Below are 25,423 nucleotides of genomic sequence, written 5' to 3' on the forward strand. Positions count from 1 at the left end.
TCCGCCTGGATTCACTTTATTCAGGTAAATGATACAGGTAGTAGGTAAAAAAAATAAACGAATGGTTAAGTTCGTCTGAACAAACCAAATGAATGAAATGAATGTCCACCACCGCTGCCGGCTGGTCATGCATGAGCTCGTCAATAAAGTTTAACTGAACGGTCAAAATTAATTTTCTTCTTTAACAGCACATGTTCAGCGAGACGTTTTCTCAGATTCAACTTCACAGCGTTTTGACAGTTTCATTTGCATCAACGACATGCAGCAAATGTGCACAAGCCTTGTTTCTTTTCAGTTCAGATTGATGACACCTCTACAGCAGGAAATCAAAACACAGAGGGAGTCTCGAGGGACCGATAAAGACTCAATGATTAATCAATAAATCTGGGTAGATACAGCTACTTAAAAAGCCAAAAAACCTTATGATAAGATTATATTACTGCTCTACGTGTGACATTTAACCACTTTTTTTAGATTTCGAACAAAGCTCATCTGACAAAGAAAAAAACTATATCTACAAATTAATTTTGAAAAATGCTTTCTACAAATTGCAATTTTGAAATCCCAAATTTCAACCAATGTTTGTTGTTAATAAGAAAAAATGTAAATAATGACCTTCCATAAAATCACATCAACAAAGATCACAATCTGTCTGTTTGTATTTCTGGACGACATGTTTAGGGGCCGACTGCATTGTTATATAGAACAGAATCAAATGATAACAAACTACACAGTAGTGCTAAACTGAAACTGAAAAGTTAACAAAAACAGACTGTGTAGTATTTTAAAAAGGGGTTTTATACTGAACACAAAAACACTTTTATATTAAGTGGAACATGTTTTAAAATAAAGATCATAACAACAGATCAAAGCTGCAAAACCAGCTATCAGCAAGTTCAGATTAAGCAAACATTTAGAAATATAATTGTTCAGCTGCCGTATTTGCAAATAAGCAAAAAAAAGAAGGAAAAAAATGACATTTGATACAAGGTAAATGTTAAAAATCATTAACAAAAGACTCACTATTTAAAGCAAAAACCTAAATCCTAACCTCACTACAGAGAGAGGACAGAGACACTACGCATATCCATAATCTAATATTTAGATTGCGGGACTTTATCAGGGAGGCTTTAACGACCTGAAATCTGCTGAAGTTGTAAAGTTTACACCTAAGAAACGTCAAAATCTCTCTTTACAGACTACGGGACGGCTCGACCGAGTGTTTCGCCTGCTTAAGGATGGTATCTACCGACTGCCAGCATATGGCTCATAAAAGGCGAAATACAGGATCATAAACACATTATAAGCGGCAGAGCGGGCGCCTGCTTATTGTCATCATCAGAGCACTGATGTACTGGTGTAGTGCAAACAGTTACAGGGGTCAAGCTCTTCACAGGGTTTCTGTTAAAAAAAACAAAAAAAAAACAGTGATGTCGTGGCTCTGATGTAATTTTCCGACACATACTTTATGATTATGTTGTAATAAATAAGATAACCTGTGTTCATCATGGTCCTGTCATCTGTTTCGAGTGCAGTAAATACAACGATAACTGTGCCAACTCGTAAATAGACTCCTGGAGCTAGTTAACAGTCTATTTGTTTTCTTTTTAACTTTTTTGTATTTTTTTGTATGTAATGTATATTACTTTAAAGAACAACAATTCAGTCAGCGCATCTGTGTTGGTTTTATAGAGGTCATAATACTTTTGATAATGTTTTGTGTACCGAGTGCTGTAGCTACAGATGATTTTCCTTTTTGGCTGTAATCACTGTAATGTATTCCCTCACAGGTCAGGACAGTTAATGGGCTTGATATGAACTCATCCTCCTAAAAAAAAAAAAAAAAAAAAAAAAACCCTCTGAAATCGATCCAGTCCACAGGTTTGTAATATTTGCAAGTTGTGAACCTAATGTAATGTAAGCTTAAAAACATCTGTATTGGGGGAAAAAAGCCCCATTAAGAGCAACACTGTTCTCATCCAGAAACGTCAGGTGCATGTTACTGGAAAAAGCATTTTGTTTGATCAACAGATTAACTGGTGAAGATATGCAACAGTACTAAGGGTGAGTCGGCTGTTTCGAACTTGCATTTCTAAATTAAATGTGTCAGATGAGCAGCTGTATGTTTAAGCTGGAAACAGAGAAAGTTTCTTTTGGTGTTGATGGTACAGTTTGATGCCGGAGCTGCAACATTACATATGAAGAAGTCCGGCCCTTACAAATTAACAGAATGATATGTAATATTGATGCAATCTAAAGATGCAAAGATGTAAAACGGAAAATAACAAAAACAGGAAGAAACAAAACAAACAAAAACGCATCATTACCGGCTGATGATCGAACATTGTCCCCCAAGTATCAGCTGTCTCAACTATCATTGTATACACTGCTTAAATTCACACAACATGGGACTCTGACTTATATCAGTTGTTTATAGTTTAAGATATTTAAAGGCACATTCAGCAATATCTCCTATTGCTTTATTGTTTTTTTTTTAAAAAGGACACACAGTGTCTCGGATGCGAAGCACCTGAAACCAGGCTGCAGCTCCAACGCAACACACGACAGACACCACCGACAGGTAAAGACAGCGAGGGGTACTAGGGAACTACTACAGCTGTTGCTTTATATTGTACGTTTTTTGCTATTTCACATGCAGAATTTGACTTTTTAAATCTCTTTTAGTATAGAAATTATACTAACACTGCTGCAGACAGCTGGGATTTCTGTGAGAAAGCGAAGTCTGATCTGTTTGGTTTAATCTTGAGCCTTGAATACTTTGATTTCAAACGCTGTTGTTACCAAATAATTTACATATCTCTCATTTATTGCAGCAATAAAAAACTGCAGGTGCAACATTTATTGTCTGCAGGAGGAGACAAGTGTTAAAATTGCAGCAGCTATTTCTGTCCTTGTGAGAAACCATCAGACATCTGCGGGTCTTAATTGGCGCTGCGCTGCCATTATGTTCCTTTCCTGTAGGTGGTGCAGGTCGGCGTGTGATGATGAAGCCGGCGGCCTGTGGATAATCTACAGTCTGCTAAACACGACTCAGTGATTTTGATTTTGTGAGTGACCACAAACGAGATCCAGAAGGTGCTTCGCATCAAAACAAGAATTGACACCTGAATCTTTTAACGGCTTCACCCCCCCCTCCACTTCAGTCCTTCTCGATGGTTTGGTGATGATACAATAAGGCTGAGTAGGAAATCTCACTGACTGTGCCTTTAAACGTCCTGCTGGATGCAAAACATTACAAATGCTCCAGAGCACAAGGTTTTGTTACTTCTTCTCAATCTTCAGTGTTTGTACAAAACTCCAGAGGTCCTTGACCACCTGAGGAAGGTGTGGAGGAGAGAGAGGGAGGGAGGGAGGGAGGGAGAGGGAGAAAGAGAGGGGGTAACAACAGAATAAGAGAAAGAGAGAGACAGAAATTATAAATCATCTAAATGAAGTGCTATACGGCTCGAGACACATGACTCACTTTTACTACAACATGCTTTTGTGCGTCTCAGCAGTGGGAACGCTGAGTTTAGATGGGGCTGTTGGGGAACGACGAGGGGTTGGGTGGGGGCAGCAGTACATACCAGAGTATATGACTAGGTGCTCCAGGTCTGACAGATCTCAGCCTTGGCTGATGAAACCAAAGCACTTCCACAGATGTTTCTACACACTGGGATCAACAAGCTCGCCCCGACCCAACTCCACCCCCACTCTTTTCCCTTGTCCGCCCCAGCCCGCTCGCTCGCTCCGCTCTAAAGAGCTTTCACCTGCTCTCATAACTGTACAGTTAACATTTTTAACACTGCAATGAAATCACAAATGAACGTTCAAACGGGCCTTTTTTTTCGTGTGATCACCAAACAGATGTTGCAGTGCCAGAAAACACGCAGCACTGCTACCTGACACGCTGCCGAGAACCATGCGATAATGTAAAAAAAAAAAAAAAAGAGGAAAAAAAAAAAAGCGGGCTCTGTGGTGGTGATTAATTTGCGCTCTGCAAAAACAATGTGCAGGGGCTGTTGTTTATCTTCTGAAATGACAAGCAGTATTAGAAAAGATTTAAGTCCTGCATTTAGAAAAAGAAAAAAACCCTGTTGTGGGGTTTGGTCAAAGGCCTTGAATGTGAAAGAGACTGGTACCATCCACATACCACAGGTCCCTTCATTAAGGCTACAAAAGACACACACTCCAGTAAATCACCAGGAAAAGAGTTTGCCTTGGCAGGTGTACTCCCATTCCATCTCGAAAGAGCCCGCTGACACAAAATGAATATAATTCAAAAAGAACATGCTGTGCTGCAGGAGAGAGCAAACTGGACGGCGAGGAACAATGATGCATTGATGGGTATCGATCAAGGCAAAGAGCTCTTAACGTGCAGGATCTTTATGAAACTGAATGCACAGATTGCAAAAGCAAAAAAAAAAAAAAGGACACAAAGGATCTCAAACGATGTGCATGATCACTTACTTTTTTGTCTGAGATTTTGAAGGAACTCTTCACAAAGTTCTCGAACTTCTGCTCCGTCTTGGGCAGAGGTTTCCCCTGATGAACGAGGACATTAAATCGTCAGACAAATCTTTCAATTAAGAGTTGTGGGTAGTAAACGAAGATGACAGCTCCTCACCTCCTTAGCTGCTGTCGACAACTTGCTCTTGATCTCAGGCAGAGAGGGAGATTTCGACGGGCCGGCCTGGAGCTTGTCTTTTCCCACGGCAGGTGTCTAGAAAAAGAAATATATATCAAGGCAGATAAGAAACACAGGTTGATTTTGTCACATAGAGGGAGATTTATACGGCTGTACACGGAGAGATAACTTCATATTACACTACAATATTTCTTCTTTTACTCGGCTTCAGCTCTTAAAGCTATAACCTTCTTGCTTTTCTGTGTTCCCGTCTGACCTCAACACACAAAATTACCAATTCAGAGTTATTGGAGATGAATTCATCCGCGCTGACCAGTCTGGGCTGCAACCCTATTGTGACCCATTTAGTCAGGTCTGTGTTTACAGGCTTGGCATTGGGCAGCCAGCTGGATGGAGATGAAAGCATAAGAAAGGACAACAAATTCTACCCTAATTACACCATCTTTTTTTTTTTTTTTTTTTTTTATAAATACATCAGGTACAAATTATGTTTTTTATTGTTTGCAAGCAGGAGAGGGCAAGCCCCGACTCTCCAATGAGCAATAGGGTGTTTGTCAAATGGGTTTTTCCACTGGAGGCAAATCCTCACAGCTGAGAAAAAAGGTCAAAGTGCAACTTGTGTTGTTGTGCTCGTTTTTATGATTCAAGTTAAACTAACATCGACTGCCACGAGAAAACAGGACACTTGGTTTGTCACGACTAAACAGAAATACTGTCACAGCTTTCTTTTTTGGGGGGAGCGGGTGGGGAGGGGGGCAATGAGTTCATGGTTCGGAGCAGCAGACGACTGTGAAGCCAGTCAGGTGAGTCCAGACCGGGGCAGTGGTGGAGGCGATACCCCACCACCACCACCACCACCCACCGCCCCCCCCCACCCTCTCCCTCAGAGGTCCTCAATTAGGAAGTGTCTGAATGTGACACAACAAGAACAACACACACATACACACAGAGAGACACACACACACGCCATACGCCATGGCTGCATGTTACACAAGCCGCGGAGCTTGTCCCTACATGTAAAAAGTCAGTGTGGAATCCAGTGAAATTGCAGGGTTTCATTGATAGTCTCACACAGACACATGTGAACGAGGAGAGGAGCGATTCAAACACAAAGTCTTTACCAAGCAGCTCAAAAAACAGCAGGTTTTTTTTTTGTTTTTTGGCCGGTGGTGAGTTCTGTTTTGGTTGATAAAGCCGATGGGCCAGATAACGGCATCGTAAGTGGGTTAAGGATCATTTTTGATTTGATCTGATCTGCTCTGCTCCAGTTTGGATCAAATCCTGACTCCAACCCTTATTTAAATAAGAAAATAAACCAGAATACATTAATTTGGCAAAAACTCATCTCACGTTCAGCAGATTTAAACTGTCAAAAACACACAAAAAAAAACTTGTATTGTGTCATTTGTTTTATTCAAAGTACAAATAAACAGAATAAAGATGAGACACCCTGCCATGCACAAGTTGGATGTGCAGTCTAACCACATCTGGAAACACAAAGCCACCACTGACACTGCAACTGGGCAGCTGAGATGTAGTAGCGTAGAGCGTAGGAACAGACATCCTTGATAAACTCTCTGCTCCCAACACTTAAGCAACTGTTTTCAAATCCAGAGCTTCTAGTTCTCCAGCAAAGCTGAGCTGGACTTGAAATGGTTAAAAAAAAACAAAAAAAAAACGAGTGGAATGATCCTTCAAAGTAAATTATCTCTCTAATTTAAAAAAAATGCAATAATCTGTCCCTGTCCCTCAGAGATCTGCATTTTATAGCACAGATCAAAAGGTTTAAAGTGGAAAAAAAAAAAACTGACACACATGCCACACTACAAAAAAAAAAAAAAGAGCACATATGCCGCTGGCTCCTTGCCAGACAAATGCACTACGTATTTATTATTTACGGGCAAGCTCTCTACTTCCAAAGGACAGCTGTGGACCTGAAACAGCTGATAAACACACAAAGCCAGCAAGCTTTTTCATCTGGGCCAGACACTGATTACAGATGCCACAAGACATGGAACTTAATCAGACGCGCACTATTATTTGATGCAATCTCTTGTCTTCAATCCAGTGCAAACACATGGTTGTCACACCTTTGCTCATCAGGTCTGTCTGGCATGGTAATTATCATTTTGTTGGAATGAGGGCTTCGAGGGCACATGTTGTTGGAAAACATTGGGATTTTTTGTGACCGACCAATCCGACGACTTATACGTGAGTACGAAGGATGGGCGTTACTGATATTTTTCATTTAGCGTAAGATGCAAACATCCCTAAAACTGCACATGCAAAGTAAATAAGCACTAACAAGATAGGCACCTGCTGCAACACATGTCAATCAGTCGTTAAAACAATGACTCACACCCTTTTGGGATAAGCCTGAGTGAAGTGGTTAACAACTTTACGACTGTGACGTGCGCTCGAAGGCATCGGCTTCTCCAAAACCCATCAATCAAAAGACACCAGCTGCGAGATAAAGTGACTTAAGATCAGCGCAACTCGAGTTAGCTGGTTCTCACGTCGAGCTCGTTACGCAAGAAGGTTGCAGCTACACGCTGGGCCCGCGAGAAGGTGTAAACTGCGGTACTGGCAGCAGATCTGACGAGCCAATCTAATGACCAGTCACCTGCGTTTAAGGAGAGAGAGAAAGAGAGAGAGAGAGAGAGAGAGAGAGAGAGAAAGAAAAAAAAAAAAAACAGACATCCACGCCCGCTTCCTCGCTCCTCAGGGGCATCTGGAAGCGCAAGCTGCACCAGACATCAAACGCTGGTAATGAGAGCAATTGGGAGAAGGTGTGTCCAGGAAGTGAGGGGTGTGAAGAGGTTGTAGCGAGGGAACAGTTGTTGTGCAGAAGAAGTGGGAGAGGGGAAGAAGGAGGAGGAGGAGGAGGAGGAGGGGCAGAAAAGTTTAAAACTGGCAGAGAGTTGGGGGGGAGCGGGGGGGGACGGTTTCGGCAAATTCAGCCGCGCCATCGGCTAATCCCCCCGAGCATTTCAAGAGCCACTGTGTTATGTCTGGACAACGGCCACTGCAGAATTAGCCGCACTCTCTCTCTCTCCCACGCAGCAGCAGCAAAAAAAAAAAAAAAAAAAAAAAACCCTGAGGGGAATCGCCCTCTTGTTTCCTCGGGAGTTTAGCAATTCAGTGGCTTTAAAGAAGAAGAAGAAGAAGAAGAAGGAAAAAAAATAAATAAATCACAGAGCTTTCCATCAAGACGTCACACGAGAAACAACAATTTTCTTATGAGTGTACAATTGGCAGAAGCTGCGTTGCATCGTAGGAGCAGCCAGCCAGCGTCGGCGTGCCAACACCGAACACCTTATCTAAACTGAGCTCATTTTTAATCACAGTCACTTTTTTTTGCTTTGTGAAGATTTTTTTGTAAACTTGGAGAGAAGCCTTTGGCAATTTGTATCCCCCGTGTGGAGGTGAGGAGAGGAGGAGGAGGGTGGGGGGTTGGGGGGGCATCAAAGGTGGCTGCAACTCAAGACGGCGGCGGGGTCAGGCCAAGGGGTCGCAGGTTTAAACCTTGCCCCAGGAAACCCGTTTAGGGGTCAGGTGTGTTTGCTTAAAGAGATGCAGAGTTCAAGCTTTGGGGTTTTGGAGGCGGCGGCCGTCCAACACATTCCTGCACAAGAAATTAACTATCAGGTTGAGCTAATTGCAAAGTGCATTTATCACATTCCTTGGCGTTGGAATGGCAAAGCTCTCCAAGTTTTTCCCTTTCTCCCTTTTATTTATTTATTTTTTTTGGGCCCATTTCAATTATGAATGTCAATAAATGCAAAACACTGACACTTCTCTTTACGTCACGGACGCTTTGAGCCTTTTCAGACTTGTGAAATCATTTGACAGAAAAAGGATCAAGTTGTTCGTTAGGGTTTTGTTTTTTTTTGATGTGTGCTAATTGTGTACCAAGTTTCGCTTGCAGGCCTCATTACGCTGTCACTTCAGACGGAACTGTAAATAGTAGGAGGTTCACACCTGTTTGCAAAGAATGACGTTTTGAATTTAGTCCAATGGGATTTAATTTCTTCACTTCATACTGTGAAACAGGATAAACATCTATCAAACTGAGGCAGTATACTTCTTTGACAACAGTACCTTCTGGCCTGTGTGATGTTTTTTTTCACTTGGAACAGAGTTGCTAACCTTGAATTTACTGCAAACATAATCAATCAGTAATAATTAAAGAGATAATGTCCCATGCATGCAAGTCTAAACTCACCTGCAACACATCTAGCTGTGCAAATTCTGATATAATGTGGAGCAAGAGAAGAAATATGTCCAACTTAAGAGGAATTTTAAAGGAATTGGTGCAATTTATATCCTCATTATTGTTTTCTTGATTGATCCAAACCCATTACACTGTTTAAATCAGAATTTTAAAAAAAAAAAAAAAGTTGGCCTTTATTACATCTATAAACCTGCAGTGCCCTTCCAATAAACACAGCACAAAAAAACCAAAAAACTGGCTCTGAGTTGAACCTAACACCCGATCCCCAGTCTGCAGTGTGTTGGCTGTCAACCATTTAATTCAATAACAACAAAGCCGACCACAAAGTTAGCCGAGCCGAGCCCGAGCAGGTGAAACGGCCTTTTTCCATACCTTCATTTGTGGTTTGGCCGCGGATCCCGCTGGTTTCCCTGCAGGGCCGTTCTGTTTCACCGGAGTCTTGTTGGGCTTCTTCGCCGCAGACTCCGACCTCTGAGAAAACAAAGAGAAACAAACATCAAAATCCATCAGCGAGACATCACCACGGTGACACCGCTGTGTTTTTAAGCAAATAAACCGGTTTAATTTACCAGTCTGTTTCACTGAATTGCTCATAAAACATGTAAAAAAGAAAGATGAAACAAGACGCCGAACATTGTCTTTGTCTTTAAAGGTTTAGATAATGAACTAATTTGATTATAGATGACAGTAAAAAAAACTAAAGCGAGATGAGCAATAAGCACCTGTGAGTGTTTCATGCAAAACGTGCTTTGTCTTAAACTCTCCTGCAAAAGGTCATACAGTTTATACTGCTGACTCACTTCTATACCCAACAACACATTGTTCACATCTCTGTTAGTTATTCTCACAATAAGACTTTAGGTCTGCTCTTCTATATAAAAAACTTCTCTAGTGTTATCACATTGTTTCCAAATCTCAGATATCAACGCACTTTTTGCCCCGGCCTCGTTTATAGCTGACAAATTATAATTGGCATTTACCGTAATGTGAAGCACATTTGTTTGCAATTGTGGTGAGTTTTCTTCAAAGAAATTTGCCATGAGGTGTTCATATAATTTTCTCTCACCCCTGCAATGTTATAATAATAATAATAATATCCATGCTGCATGTGGAGACTCCTTTGAGGTAATTTAATGCAAGATGAGGAAAAAAAAAAAAAGGAAAAACAGCAATAAGTCATTCAAAAGGAGGCGAGAATGACTTATTTATTCTGACCTCAGATAAAATAAAAAGTTAATCCATCGGTGCTAAAAAATAACATGAGGAATGATGTGTCAAAAAAGCTGAAGCTGAAGCTACCACAGTGATATATGAAATTACACAGGACACGCTGGGTAATTTCTCACTGATCAGATACTTAGTACCCCGATGACCTGTCATTGTTCCCCTCCACACTGGGGGGCTTCCCGTCAGGTCTCCATTGCTCTCAGGCACCTGTGTAATTACCTTGTAATAGCCGAGGCAAGTACCTGCATTTCCTGAGCACCAACCCTTTTCCTTGCAATCACTGGTATTCGCCTTGGAATGGGCTAGAAGTGTAATTGCCTGTGTTGACATAACTGCTACAAGGCAATTACACATGTAATTTCCTAGAGCAATGCCTGGTAATACAAGATGCTGGGAGGCTTCAGAGCGCTTTTTTTTTTTTTTTTTTTTTTTTAAATCAGGATGATCGACATAGAAAGGACACTGATGTAGGTGAGGTGAAGTTATCTGGGTGGCCATCTCCCGTCACCGAGTATGACAGGAAAGTATGACACAATTATCCCATGTGACAAGTTAAATATCAACGCAACTCTTCGGCTCTTTGTAATGATGTTGGGATGAAAACTGGACAGGAGAAGTGAATTGAGTCAGAGGCCGGTGCAATAAAGCTTCGCCACAATCGCCAGATCTGCCGAGTGTTCACTGCTTACATGTCTCTTTCATCCTGTAGTCACATTATTAACTCTTCAGACGGGTTGAAATGTAAAAACTTACATTTTATAGATAAATTTGTGTCGTACTCATGTAATCAAGCGCCTTGGATTCAAGCGACATTACATGTTTGGTAATAAACTGATAAACAGCTGTTATTAGCTACTTAATATGGCTTTTCACTCTTAATGTTCTCCTTGCTGGTTAATGTGACACATAGAATCATTACTCCCTTTGCCCATGTCATTACCAGGCAGCTGGAGTCCAAAGCGTCATTATTATGTTGGTTTTAGCAATATTTCTTAGAACATTGCCCCGAAAAAACATGTTTAAATCATTTAATTACATCATAAATGTGTTACAAATCAAAACAACTAATGACGACTGGTCAACTAGTCGGCTGCAGCTCTGCAAACTCAGTCCAGGTTCCTATATGTTAAAAAAAAAGTTCTATTATGTGATCAGAAATTTGTTGCAGACTTGAACTATGGAGAACCCAGAGGAAAAAATATTTATTATTCCTTTGATTGAAACAGGTGAAGTTAACGAGTTCCTAGAGAGATTCCTGGGGAATGATCCTGTTGAATAAAAGGGACCGTGTCTGTTTTTGACTGAAAACAGTCTCCTTAGGTTTGTTGAAGTTAAGTATTATCACTTCTTTTTTTTGTTATATTGACGTGCATTGTTCACATGCTAACACTGGCACGGGGCGGCTGTTCAGCTGCCAAATTATGATCGTTGTCTGAAGTAATGATGCAAGGTTTACTTGTCAAGGCAGCGCTTTCAAATTGCTATTCCATCATCTAAATACGAGTCACATGTAAGCCATATGCCTCAGGATCTTATTTTGAAACTCCAATCTGGTCCAAATAAGAACTGAAAATTATGCAACTCTATAAAACATGTTTTCTCTCCGCACTAGGAAAGAAAACATCAAACCTGTGTCACATGTGACCCCAGAAAATAAAAAAAAGTAAAAGCCTGGACTTTCAGCTGGGTGTAATTGCGCTTGAAATTGAGCTCAGACAAGGTGCTTGAGGAGTGTTATTCTGCACCAAAATTAGCAAAGATATTTTTAGTTGAGTTGCACAGATTTACAAATACATTTGATCAAATAACCAATAAAATAGATTCAGAATCTGAGCCAGGAATTTCATGGCATCTTTCAAAAGTCGATGTCTGTGACAGATTTTGTTGAGTAAGTAAGATATGACAAAAAAAGAAAAAGAAAACTATTGAAATCTGGCTGAATTAGCAGTTTAGAAAAACATAACTGTTCCCAGCCGTGCTGCTCTTTCTAGAACTTGTTGCCTTCATTACTAAAGAATGAGACAGGACAACTACGGAGCTAAAGAGAAGAAGGGTGAAAAAAAGGATTAAGGTCATTGGGGGGGAGGAATGAGAGAGAGGGAGGAAGGAGGAAGGGGGGGGCACAGAAGGTGGAGGTGGAGAAATTGGGAGAGAAGACAACAGAATAAATCAACAGGTGACAGAAATGCTCAGCTGTCATCTGACCCTGAGGCAAGGATTCGGCGCTCACGTCGCAGGTATGCGCATCTGCCCTGCTTTGATCTTTTGCCTGGCACAGTTTGCACTTGGATGGCGTGTTTCTCACAAAAAAAAAAAAAAAAACAGACCTGAGAAATTGAGGCAAATACACACATGCATGCACACACACACACACACACACTTGCAAGTGATTGTGGTAACACGCAAAACAAGTGTTCAAAGGCAAAGTCCAGGTGCAAAGCTGAAATGGCATGAGACGATAAAAAGGAGCAATCATATTAACAGTGGGATGACAGAGGGACAAAGATATGCAGCGTTTCAGAAAAATGGGGGGAAGATTTTTTTTTTTCCCATAACTGATGCGTGTGTGTACGTGTGTGCGCATGTGTGTGTGTTTATGAAACCGACTTTGCAGGGAGCTTCTCTGCACGGGCACTGTAGATATATGCATGGATAGATAATTGTGCAGACTGGGTGCATTTCTGCAAATGTGTGCTTAAACTTTTAAGTGTACGTGTCCACAGTATATCTGACTATGTGTGTGTGTGCGTGCATGCATGTGTGTGTGTGTAGGATAACACAGTGCCGTCGTGTTGGTGAGACGGTGAGAATTCAAGCAGATTACAGAGGAGAAATCCGATCATTACGCCACACAGACCCTGTGTTTTACTCGGGGAAAAACAGGTGGGTACATGAGCAGAACAGGATGAAAAAGTTCCACGCTTTGTCTCATACAAAAAAAAAAAAAAAAAACTGGACGGTCAGCGAGTGCAGGAATGGGAAGGGCCTGCTGAAATGAAATGCTACTATAGGGTACAGTCTGTGGGAGCTTAAATGATGTGGTAGAAACTCAAGGGGGGAGTGGGCAGACGGCAAGCAACACAGAGAGAAATTCCTTCAGCACAAAAGAAAATCGAAGGGCAAAGGCCTTGGCTGCCCTGACACCTTGTGGACAGCAGAGGACTGGAGATGCTCCAAACACACACAGACTGCTGGTAAAAGTCATGTTTGGTCACTTACCGTAAAGGAAGAAAAAAATGACACAAATAAAAAATAGCAGATTAGCTTAGTTTATAAATACTGTCTGTAGGAACAACTGTGACCTCAAAAACATCTGAAATCCCTCAATGAACAGAGGAGAAGGGGCGTCAGTTCTATACTATTGATTCATCCATTTCAAAACATGAATGAATCAAATGTGAACAGTCCTCTAATACCCATAACAATTCACCAGGCTTTCTGCTTAATTTTGCTTCACCTAGTTTAAAAGGCCTATTAACTGCATCCGTTTGGTCCTAATCCATTTTTATCACCTCTAAAACATCCTGAAGCTACTTTTTTTTTTTTAACAGATCCAACAAGTTTTTACTTTTAAGGGATAGTTCAACATTTTGGCAAATTGGCCCATTGCCATAATCCCTATAGTCATAGCAGTAGGTTCATTACCTTTAATTGTCGGTGCAAGCTATTTTTAGAACAGCGGAGCAGAGCCACGAGCTGCTCAGAGCTATGCTACGGAGGCTCATGGGATTTCTTGGTTTCTCTCATCAAACTCATCAAATACACAATCCAACAACTCCAAAAGGCTCTGGTGAACAAGTTGTGACCTGCACATTCACCACGCTATGAGATACTGCCCTGTCGAGGGCAGTTTTTCGGCAAGCAGTCTCTGCATTTGCCTCTAAAACAACTCTGTCTCGTAACGTTCTGTTATTATCTCATAGCGTGGTGGATGTGCAGGTCACAACTTGTCCACCAGAGCGTTTTGGAGTTGTTGGATTGTGTATTTGATGAGTTTGATGAGGGAAACCAAGAAATCCCATGAGCCTCCGTAGCATAGCTCTGAGCAGCTCGTGGCTCTGCTCCACCGTTCTAAAAATAGCTTGCACCGACAATTAAAGGTAACAAATCTACTGCTATGACTATAGGGATTATGCCAATGGGCCAATTTGACAAAATTTTGAACTGCCCCTTTAAGTAAACAAACAAACAGGTCAGACTTACTTTTTCATGCTCTTTTCCAACATTTTTCAGCGGCTTCACTGCGTTGTCATCGCTGTCGTCATCGTCATCATCACTACAAAAGAAGCAGGAAGAAAAGAAATGATGTTACGTTACATAAAAAAACGCATCAATCCCCTCCCTGCACAGATGCTAGAAAGAAAATAGGTGCATAAACATGTTTTTTAAACTCTCTCTTCCCGAAAGTAAAGGCAGATAACTATGAGAAGAGAAGTTCAGTATAATACAACAAACTTACTCATCATCATCTTCGTCGCTGTCGTCCTCATCATCCTCGTCAGAATCCATCTTTAGTTTTTTCTACAATAAAATAAGTCATCAACCCGTTAGAAAAACCTTAATAACAAGTAACCACCAGCCTCGGGAACTTTAAGACACAACCGTTCTGTTGCCAAATGAATTGAAAGAACAAACTCAGTTTTTTACCAGAGCAGGCTTCTTCCCCGTCATCAGGCTCGCAGGTCGTTTCACTGGTGACGTGTTGTTCTCCTCCTCTTCATCATCCGATTCCTTCACACCTATGAAACAAATACTAGTAACTGGTTCATGTTTCATGAATAATAAACAAGACTCTAGTGCTTCCAACTCATTGTTTTTGATTGGTTGTGGCGGGTAAATACTCGATTTAAATAATATGGTTAACTGTTACCTGAGAGTTTATACGTGTATCAGGGTTCCCACTCTTTTCATGAAATCATTTTCCAGGACTTTTCCAGGACATTTTCAGCGGCTACAGTCTGACAGACATGTTATTATACATCCTCTGTCCCATTCATGCTTTGGAGAAGTGTTCTTTTCGACAGTTGTACCTGATTTTGTACATTTTTGTTTCTATGTTTCTTCCTCTCCCCAGAAGTCTGATTTAAAGATGTGCAGTCTATGGCTCTAAGTTACGCAATAATCTCTTACAGTACATGCTTAGAAATTCCTATGAATTTATCATAGAACAACACAAACATGGGGTCCAATACTGGAAACACTCATCAACTCAAAGCCTCTAGTTTTCTCACTAGGCACTTTTTTTTAGAAAATAAATCCTTAGTGAGGTCTGAAAATGGCAAATAGAGCTCTGGTAGCTGATGTGGTAAATAATTTCCCAGGACAACTGAAGCTTTTCCAGGACATTTGACTTTTTTTTCTCATTTTCCACGTGTTTTCCACGTGTTTTTCAGTTTTTCCAGGACAAGTGGGAACCCTGTGTATGTCTGCATTTGTAGTAGAAGGAGAGGGAACCACAGCAGGAATAACAACTGTTGCACTGATACTCACTGACAAAGTGCTGCCCGCTGATGTGAACTGGTCCAGAGCCCGACTGGAGACGGAAGGTAACTGGAGGAGTGATCTCAAAGCCACCTAAACTCATCTGGACAACATAAGAATATGACAATTATAAAATAAGAAAGACTACTGTACTATACAAAATATAATCTGTATGATTATACAGTGATAAATGGTTTATAAATTGCTGTCAGTGTTGGTGGTGTGTTGACTCACAGATGGTAGGACGGACGGCTTCAGGGCGACCAGTGGCACTTTGGTTGTTTTTCCATCATAAGTGAGGCCCTCGATTTCCACCGTGTGGAATTTATCCTCGGCCTCAGCTCCCAGACAAACCTACAACAGCAGCACATGTCTTTAATAAACCAAACATGTCAGTCATACAATAATCAGACAGGGAAAAAACCTAAAACAATACATTTGTCTGCATTACTGAACAAATTGCAAATCCTATTTTGCTGATATTTAAAGTGAGAAGTCAGAAACAAGCCTCTCATTCACATTTAGAATATGCACAAATTTCAGGAAAGCCAACCTACCAGTGCAATGTCTCCTGTGCTATTTAGTCATCATGCACCCTCATGATGATCAGATGTGGTTGTCTTTTGCACATGCGGCATAACTGTTTATTTTTGCTAAATTTAATAAAGGTTGCACAATGGAAAAAACAACAACACAGTATTAACCTATAAATAAAGGTTGTCTGTTTGTTGCAGGGCTTGTCTGACACTCCAGAAACCAGGATGCTCACACTATACATAACCCTTCAAACCTGACTTTTTTATGCAATCAGATTACATCTATATCTTCATCAAATATCACCCAATTTTAGTTCACATCTCTCCCATCACACAGCAGTAATTCATTTGACATTATCCCTTTGTTTTCTAATATAAATGTTTTCACCTTTCCTGCCAGAAAAGCAAATCACACCGACACATAGGCCCTTACAAAGGCAATATGTAGCTATAATCACACCTTTATAATATTAACAGTTCAGCTCACTACGTGCAGAGGGAACGTGCAGAGAGGCCTTACCGCTTTGAGTGACAGCTGTTGCTCCGTATCATCGTCGTCTACGTCAACTTTGAACTCCCGTCTGTCCGATTTGAGGGTGCAACCTTGGGGGTAAAAAAACAAGCAAACAAAAAAATAACATACATGCAACGTTTAATTAGTCATCAGCCTGCACTTATCTCAAACAACACACATTAAAACATAACGGCACTGTGTGCACCATGCAACCCCCCCATGCGCTGCTCAGCTAGCTAACAATAGAGCTGAATTGGCGCCGAGAGCAGGGCAAGCAGGTCCACTCCGCTAACTTCCTCTCGTCATTAAATGTTATAAATGGCTATATTTTTGCAGTAATATCTGATTGTGCAAACCGAATAATTTCAGAGTGTTGCAACGGAGTAAAGCGAGCTCACCAAACAAGTACATTTGTGGTCGGCTCAAATCTGAGATATCGTCCTCCATCTTTGAAGTGGGCGGCGACACTTCCGTAAACTGGTCTAGAGGGACACGTCGACGGGCCAATGAGCATGGAAGACGTCACCGAACGTTGAAAACATTTCAGCCAATAGGATTACAGAGGGGGCGGGAGAAAAGAAACTGAACGTTCTACTGATTCAACACTAGATGGCGCCGTCGTTTTATAGATTGAGGTAGAAACAGGAGATTAGACTCGAGTAGTGGGTTGAACAAAAATATAAATCGTAAATAAAATATTTTAAAAGGCATTTGATGTATTAGTAGTAGCAATAATAATAACTTTATTTATATAGCACCTTTCCAAACACAGTTACAAGGTGTCTCTAATTGAATCAGGTCAACTGGACTTAGTTTTTGTCTTTGAAGACGTTCTGCCCCTTATCCAAGTATCTTAATCAGTTGTGTAGACTAGACCGGCTAGTCTGACGTCTTCAAAGACAAAAACTAAGTCCAGTTGACCTTATTCAATTGCCTAGAGATGCATTTGACCTGGACTTGCACAGACAAATTACAAGACGCAATAGTAGTAGCTAGTAACTTAACTCCAGGACCAGTAAAAGGAAACAAACAAACACACATTGCATTACATTTAAAAAAGACAATCATACCAGTGTTTCCACATAGCTGACTGGTATCGCACAGTAGCCTACTACTGAGTCCAGGATTTGTCAACAGCATTATGACGGCATTATGTGAACCATTCAGTCGACAGTTTTCTCAAAAGAGCAAGGGCCGAATTAACTCGTAGGCCTACATTACAAAACAAATCACTTGCACTGCACCATCTTGACTTTCCAAGCAAAATATGCAAACAATCATTATAGGCAACTTGAAGTTTATGGATGCTTGCCTTTTTAAACTCAGCCCACAATAGAGACAAAAAAAGGGAGGAAACACAAAAAAGACAAACTCCAGGATCATAATCCAGTGCCACATTTTAAAATGACCATAAATAGTAGGCTACTCCATACTTCATATTGATGCCATGTGTTTGTTTGAATTTATTTATCTATTTTTTTTAATTAGTTTTAGGGACTATGTTTACAGATCAGTTCACTGATCTCTCCTTGGATAAATGATGATGATGGGGCACCTTGAGCCAAAATTTAAAAAAAAATCTAAGTCACAAAAATCATATGGGCACAATAATCAATATACACACAATAGTACTCATCCACCCATGATATAACATTATTATAATAATAACACATTTCCAACAATTCCCACTCAAAAAGAGAATTGTGGACTGATCAGGACAGACAACAAGATGGCAGCAGAGATGACAAATAATATTTTCGCTGCTTCAGTATCTGTTGCAGGGAGTCTCATCTGAATTGCATGGATGAGTATTAAAAATACCATCACAATGAATCTGTTAGGACAAAGGTATGTTTAATATAGCGGCACATAAGTGGATCTAAGTTCATAGAGATGACAGCTTGATCACTTTAGTGACCCGCTGAACGGTTTTTATATGGGCCTATTTGTTTGTTTCTTCTTACTTCATGCACTGTAACTGGTTCCCCCAAATAAGCCTGATACAGCTTTTATATTAACACAGGGATACGCTCCCTTATGTCCATCACTTAACGTGCTGTTTGGACTAAATAAAAGAGGCCTTTGGCCAGTGATATTAAAAGTCCAGCCCTGGGGGCAGTTGCAGACTTTGAGGAGTCTTCGGTGGTTGTTAAAAATATTGATAATAAAATGGAGAGCCATTGCAGGCTCTAATATTACAGGAGAAATTAATCTGGGAAACTTAGTGGTGTTTGTTTTCAGGAAAACGCTGGGGACAATTGTATGTGTGCAAACATGTTCTTCTCTTTAGTTTGGTTATTTAAGATATGAGTTAGTATTGTCTTTTAAATTATAGTGTAATATAAATCAGATGATTAATTGTATAAGCTGCTCAGACACCAAGGACGTGAAGACAACTTTATTTATTTTGACAGTTTTATCTCACTCCCAGCTGGAGGAGAGATGTCCTGCTCAAAGGCGCTGCAGCAGGTCGGGTTACAGAACAATAGCAAGAACTTGCATCGAGTCTGTTTTGTAGCTGGACACTCTGCTTTCCCCCCGACGTGTTGTTGTTGTGACCTCTCCAAAAGTTCAACACTGACATCATTTGTCTTGAGCAGAAAAGCCGGCTCTCACCTCAAATCCTCCCAACTTGACATTAATGAATTTGTGTTGCAGGAGAAAAAAGACCTCAGCCACCTTCAACAAAATGTATGAAATCTAATTGTGAAACAGCAGCTGAGTTGCTAAATGTGTTTCAAAGTGCCTCGTGGTGTGTCAGTATCTGGCCCATACTGAGCAGGTGTTGAGTCACTGAGCCACAGTACCAGTATTATTCAAATGGAATGAGACGTCTTCATGCACGACTGACAGCTTGAGAAAGGTTTAACGTGTCACGCACTGCCAGGACATGTCCACAGTTCCTCCCTTATGGCCGATATGACGCTGATGCACATGAATTTACTCAATGAATTTGCTTTACATTAGATAACTGAAAGTTTTGGGTTGTATTTTTCCAGAGTGAGCATATATTTTATTTTCTTTATGTGAAAATTTTCTTTGATAATTTGAAAATTTGTCTCTAGTTACATCAGATTTTTTGTCACTATGGCCAAATCTTTATATAAAGGTCACTTTCAGCATCATCTAACTTTCTTCCCAGCAATTTGTAATGGGATGACATTCATATTAGTGTGTGCATGTTGTCTCATTGCCTATGTGTAAGTATGCGCATGCTTGCTTTTTGTCCTCATGTACTCTCACATGCAGACATAAAACTGTTTGCACATGCATGTGTGAGCAAGTATGCGCCTACATGAGAGAGAGTGTGTGTGTGTGTGTGTGTGCACGTGTGTGTGTAACTGAAGGAAAGACGAGAGTAAGGGAGTCATGAGAGCATGTCACGTCAGCAGGTCGAGTTAATTCTTTAGACTCTGCGGCTGCTGAAAGATCCTCGCTCTTTATACTTGACTCAGCTGGAAGTGACTCCATGCTCCAGGATTTTTCTGCAACAACAGTCGTCAAGTTGTTTATGAATAATAATCACATTCAACCTCAATCTACAGTACATTACTACAAATTTATTCCACCCCTTATGAATATGTTGTTAGATATTCTCCATCTTATCACTTAATTTGACATGTTTATAGATTTTATAATACAGATATTGCTACAATCTGATCACTCTTGAGTTGTTTAATTTTGATTTACAACAATAAAAATCTGAGTTTCCAAGTCTGGTGTCGTAAGTCAAAAACAAAATCAGACCAGTTACCATTATTTGAAACAGACCGCCTCCCCTCAGGAGGTTTACATCATATGAATTAAAAGAAACCAAATGACATCATGAAGAACAATATTTTGAAATTTGTTTCCCGCTCCATTACACATTTGAAGACCAATAACAAAGTGGGATTATTGCATCTATCAGCAGAGCTTTGTGGTTCTTCTGAGTCATTACTAATGTTGATTACTGAATAGGTTTAAAAACACTCTGAGGTCAAATGTTTTCATTTCACTGGCTGAATGTGAAGCTGATGTGAGTTTGAACTAGTTTCAACATTATTGTGTCTCATTGTTTGTGATTTTTTTTTATATATGGAGATTTTGACATCTCTGGTTTCACCCACATGCATGAACCTGTTCATGAATACTTCACACTTGACCAAAATATCAGTGCAGGAGAAGGTTACAGGTCATTAAACATCATCACAGTCAGGTCAGTAATATTCACTGTCCGTCCACAGCAGACACACACACACACACACACACACACACACACACACACACACACAGATATTCTCCCAAGTAGGGGGCTGCAGCTTTGTTTTAAAGTCAGGAACCGTAAAAGCCTTTCGTCAACAAAGCCTCTCATGTCAGCACATTAGCAGCGATCTAATAGAGTTTGGCAGCGTGAGGTGGCGGGTCCTTTCCTCAAAAAAATCTGGTGGTTACAGCAGCTGTCATAGCCTCAAAGCGGTTGTTAGGACTGATATTATTCCATCTGCCATCAAAAAAAAAAAAAAAAAGCTGTACAATTATGTGCACACTGCAGACATGAGTTTAAAAAAACACACACACATTCACTGAATCAACCAGACTCTTCAGTAAACTACAGCTAATCTTTATTCAAACACTCCTTAGATTACAGTAAACAGATGAATCCAATGAATCCTGAATAAACTCATTATCAGCATCAGGTTAAGCCAAATGTTTATCCTTCCTATTACACAGAGCCTGTTGCACTAATTCAACACTGAATCATCATGTATAAACTGAACAGTAAAAAAAAAACATTGATCATGTTGATCATCACTTTATTGTTATCTGACAGCTCAGTGTGTGTTTAGGAATCAAACTTCCAGTATCGACGACACGTTGAAGCTCCGACAGCTGCTTCATAATAACTGAAATCTTCAGCGTGTTTCTCAAGAATGGAAACAACTGATGGGACCTGACGGAGCGTGACACACAACGCTATACGGTGCATGTGCTGAATAGATTTTTTTGTTGTCTTTTTGGTGCCCCTGTTCAAAACAAAGTGTTTGATAGGAAGTCTGATATACCCTGAGACTCTTGCTCTTGTTCATCTTGTGTGGTGACATTTTATTGGATAAGGACAGGGCTCTGCGGTGGCGACAGAGAGCGGGTGAGAAAAAAAAGGAAAGAAAACACACTACAGGGAGGAGAAAAAAAATCTTTAAGCACCTGTAGTAAAACACAATGCATCGTTTTGAAAACAGAAAAGGGAGGAATTTTTCTAAAATGGGCCAAGTCACGTCTTCAAGGCGTCCCGAGACAGAGAGATGAAAGAAGCTGCAGGGAGCGGAGGAAATGGGGGTTGAGGAGGCGTCACCTGGAGAACTGTCTGCTACTGACAGGATCCCAACCAGGCACGACGCCCGAAAAACTGGCTAAACATAGAAGACTGTGTTTCAGTGGAAGGCAGAGGGGGTTGTTGAGGTTGGATGCAGTTGCAGACAGCTGTTTCGAACCACATCATCAACTTGCACCGAGGAGAAGGCTTTTCGGAGGCTCCAGAAGACAGATGCCAGTGAAATCCAAACAAAAGACACAAGAGGTTTAACCCTGCCGTTTGTGAGACAAACTGTCACAGAGGGCCGGTGATGGGCGTTTGTCAGTAGCAGGCACGGGCGGCCAAGATCAACAACACAACAAGCCAACATTATGCTTAAAGAAGGTTCAACGTGGATGAGAGGGGGGGTGGAGCGCAGCGAGGTCCATTTCCTGTGACATTCATGGTGTTGAAGGCTCATTTACGAGCAAGGAACCTGAATGATGTGTTTACTGTGCTTCTGGATGGGCTGTCTTTGTTATGACTTAGGTGATAAGCATTTGCATGATAGGGTGGATATGGTGATAACAAATCTTTATGACTGTCTGGTGTCTAGGTGGCCATGATTCACTGAGAAAATAATGTAAGCCAATGGCGAAAAAAAAAACGATGTGGGAGCAAACATCCTCCACAATAGGATTTAAAAAACTTGTTCAACTGAACTCAAAAAAACAAACTCCAGTGCCAACGAAAAGAACATCAACCTGTCCAAAAGTCTGAAGATGTCTCAGACTTTTCAATGTGTCACATGCTGGGTGATTGGCATTCAAGGAATTTTTTTGAGGACAGAGAACATCCTCCTGTATAGGTGTCAGCTGATTGACAGGAAGCAGACTGTGACATGATGTAGCGCTGATACAAAAAACAGAGCAACTTTCATCAAATGAAGCTTCTTCTTGTTTACTATAACTGATCATCTCTGGGTAAAGTGAAAGAATGAAAAAGGAAGCAATTCAGCCAGTACTAGCCACTATACACTACATCCACAGGCTGACATCCTGAGACTCTTGGAGACGCTGCAGGAACTGTTTTTAGTTTGATAGTCCAGGGTGATGTTTTAATCTGGGTGGGAAAAAAACAAAGACTTTCAGAGACAACACCCATGTTCACCTCCTGATAGATTCTTATCATCTGACCTATTTTTAATTCACTTGCAATACTGGTAAACTGTAAGACCAAAATGCTCATTTGAAAGGGAACATCGTCTAGTTTAAACTTAAACTTAAACTTAAAAGACCTTTATTGTCCTTGCGGAAATTTGTGCTGCACAGCAGCTCAACAATCATCACAGTCCCACTCAACACATATCATACTTAAACAAATCATACATTAAAAAGAAGCATCATACGTATAAATAAAAGTAAAAGTCAAGGTGTATGCAAGAGTCCAAGAGTCCAGGGATCCCGTAGTTTCTGAAATATTTGCTTGTTTTGCATGGGACTAAAACACAACCTGATCTACATGAGCTCAACAAGTTTTATTTCTACTTGAACTATAAAAATGTCATAGCCTAGTTATTTAATTAAAAAAAAAAAAAAAAAAGCTGTGAAGCTTCACAGCCCAGTTTAGTTTAATTACCATTTTTGGTTTATTGTTTCACTGGTGCCCATAAACCTCTCTCCAAGTAAAACCAGGAGACTCTTTAATCTGAAATAAAAAATAAAACACTGAAATCCAATGAAAACAGAGCTGAACTCAGTTTGACCCATAAAAGACTCCTTCCGGTCCAGAGAAGGCCCCGCCCCCTTACTTTGCTCTGATTGGTCAGCAGGGACGTATAGAATCATTCAGAAAAGCTCTGTGGAAGTTTTTTTTCCTCCGTGATAGAACCAGGATAGAACACGTCATTACGTCATACGCTCAGGTACGCTACCTGGCGTCACCTGGCGTGAAATCTAAGCCGGTTTATCAAAGACGGTTTATAAACCAAGACCTTTCATGAGAGTCAGCTTCCTGTATGCATGTCACGTGGGCTTCTGCACGGCCACGCCCCTTTAGAGAGACCAGAGGCAGCTTGGAGTGTATTGATTCCTATGGGACAATTTAATGTGAACACCGATTATGGTCGGGCCTTTCTCCCCACGGTCACTGAAGCAAAATTTGGACTCATTTTTCACAAGCCACATCTCTTCTGAACAGTTTGACACCAAAATGGTAATTTTCAGACGGAGAGATCCGGAGAAAATCCACTTTGTTCAAGACCTGTCTCTGTCTCTACGACACACTCTCGCGAGATTTGGCACAGATCTCCTAGGCAACGTCAAACAAACGGCCGCGAACTCCCGTGAAAATGATTTAAATTATTTTTGGCATGCTAAATATGACTGTTAGTAGTGTAAATATTTAATGTTATCATAAGAAAATATAAATATCTCACTTTCATCTACCTACAAATTGTATAAATCCACACACACGATCACAGACGAGGTGGGGTGACGGTTGGCCACGCCCACTTAGAGAGACAGGAAGTGTAACCATTTCATATCATTGGAGCAGCCGCTCATGGAGTATCTTTCCATTTATTGAATATCTTTGGGTTTATAAAGGAGGCGGCCATTTTGGAGCTGGAAAGGTAATTTAAACAAAAACAACCGTTGACGACGCAGCTGCAGGTGTAACAGGAAGGAAGAAGTTTGAATGAAAAAGCGAGGGAGAATGGTTCAGGCCTCTGTTGTAGATTTGTAATGATGTAGGCCTATTTAATAACTTGGAAGAGGCCTACTCTTTTTATTAAATGATTTTTGTGATATGTGGCCCATATGGATTAATACGCCTAAAGGAGTGTAAACAATGAAGGACTAAACGCAGAATCCGACTTCCAGAAATGTTTAGAACCTTCTAACAGGTAGGTGCCAACCCCACTGTGCTGGTTTGTGCAGAAATATTGATCATTCATGTTCAGGCTATGTGCTTTTGGTTAGCATTAACTGTCTAACTAACTGGATATTTGGGTTGTAGGCTATAGACATGTAATCTTGCAAGACACTGCTTGTCTATATTGACGAAAATGTAAATGTTTACAAAGGCTTGTGTGTTTGGACCAGTGAGTGTTTATCAGTCATGAATGTGGTGAATGCAACATTGTAGGCCTAGTGAACACAACTTGGATGTTGAATTAGCTACATGTGTCAGTGAGCTTGTTATCTTTGGTAGCAGTTAACCTCCTTTGCTTTTACTTGTTCTATTTTCTGCAACTTAGCTACTACAGAGGAACCAATCAGCTTCCTGTATGACTGTAGATGAAGGCCAGTGTTGGTCAATGTATTTTCTGGTGTGATTGTATGGAGCGATATTATTTCTGATACACAGCTTGAAACGCTTGTCTGGATAGAATGGTCTTAAAAAACAACATTATCCTAATGTTAGCCCATTTGCATTTCGGTTCCCGCCACCGACAGTTGACTTCTGTGACTGCCTGGAATAAAACAAAAATACATAACATAAACAA

The 25,423-nt window shown here is 40.6% G+C and overlaps 1 protein-coding gene across 1 annotated transcript; it reads right to left on the minus strand.

Moving 5' to 3' along the window:
• On the minus strand, positions 1-17,101 carry npm1b (nucleophosmin 1b). Its single transcript, XM_083980200.1, has 12 exons — positions 17,039-17,101; positions 16,647-16,729; positions 15,825-15,944; positions 15,600-15,693; positions 14,757-14,848; positions 14,569-14,630; positions 14,313-14,385; positions 9,255-9,353; positions 4,628-4,723; positions 4,471-4,545; positions 3,287-3,336; positions 1-1,401 (listed from the first exon to the last, which is right to left on the minus strand). Exons 1-12 carry the CDS (start codon positions 17,085-17,087, stop codon positions 1,290-1,292), a joined length of 1,005 nt encoding a protein of 334 aa, XP_083836326.1. The 5' UTR covers positions 17,088-17,101; the 3' UTR covers positions 1-1,289.
• Positions 17,102-25,423: the final 8,322 nt, after the last annotated feature.

The sequence above is a fragment of the Trachurus trachurus genome (genome assembly GCF_905171665.1).
Source record: "Trachurus trachurus genome assembly, chromosome: 10".
NCBI lineage: Eukaryota > Metazoa > Chordata > Actinopteri > Carangiformes > Carangidae > Trachurus > Trachurus trachurus.

Coding starts and splice junctions, on each gene's coding strand:
- npm1b (XM_083980200.1), bottom strand. CDS start 17,087: ATGGAGGACGATATCTCAGATTTGAGCCGACCACAAATGTACTTGTTT. Junction 14,849..15,599: donor CAGCGGGCAGCACTTTGTCA/GTGAGTATCAGT, acceptor TTTGTTTCATAG/GTGTGAAGGAATCGGATGAT. Junction 4,546..4,627: donor TGTCGACAGCAGCTAAGGAG/GTGAGGAGCTGT, acceptor CTCGTTCATCAG/GGGAAACCTCTGCCCAAGAC.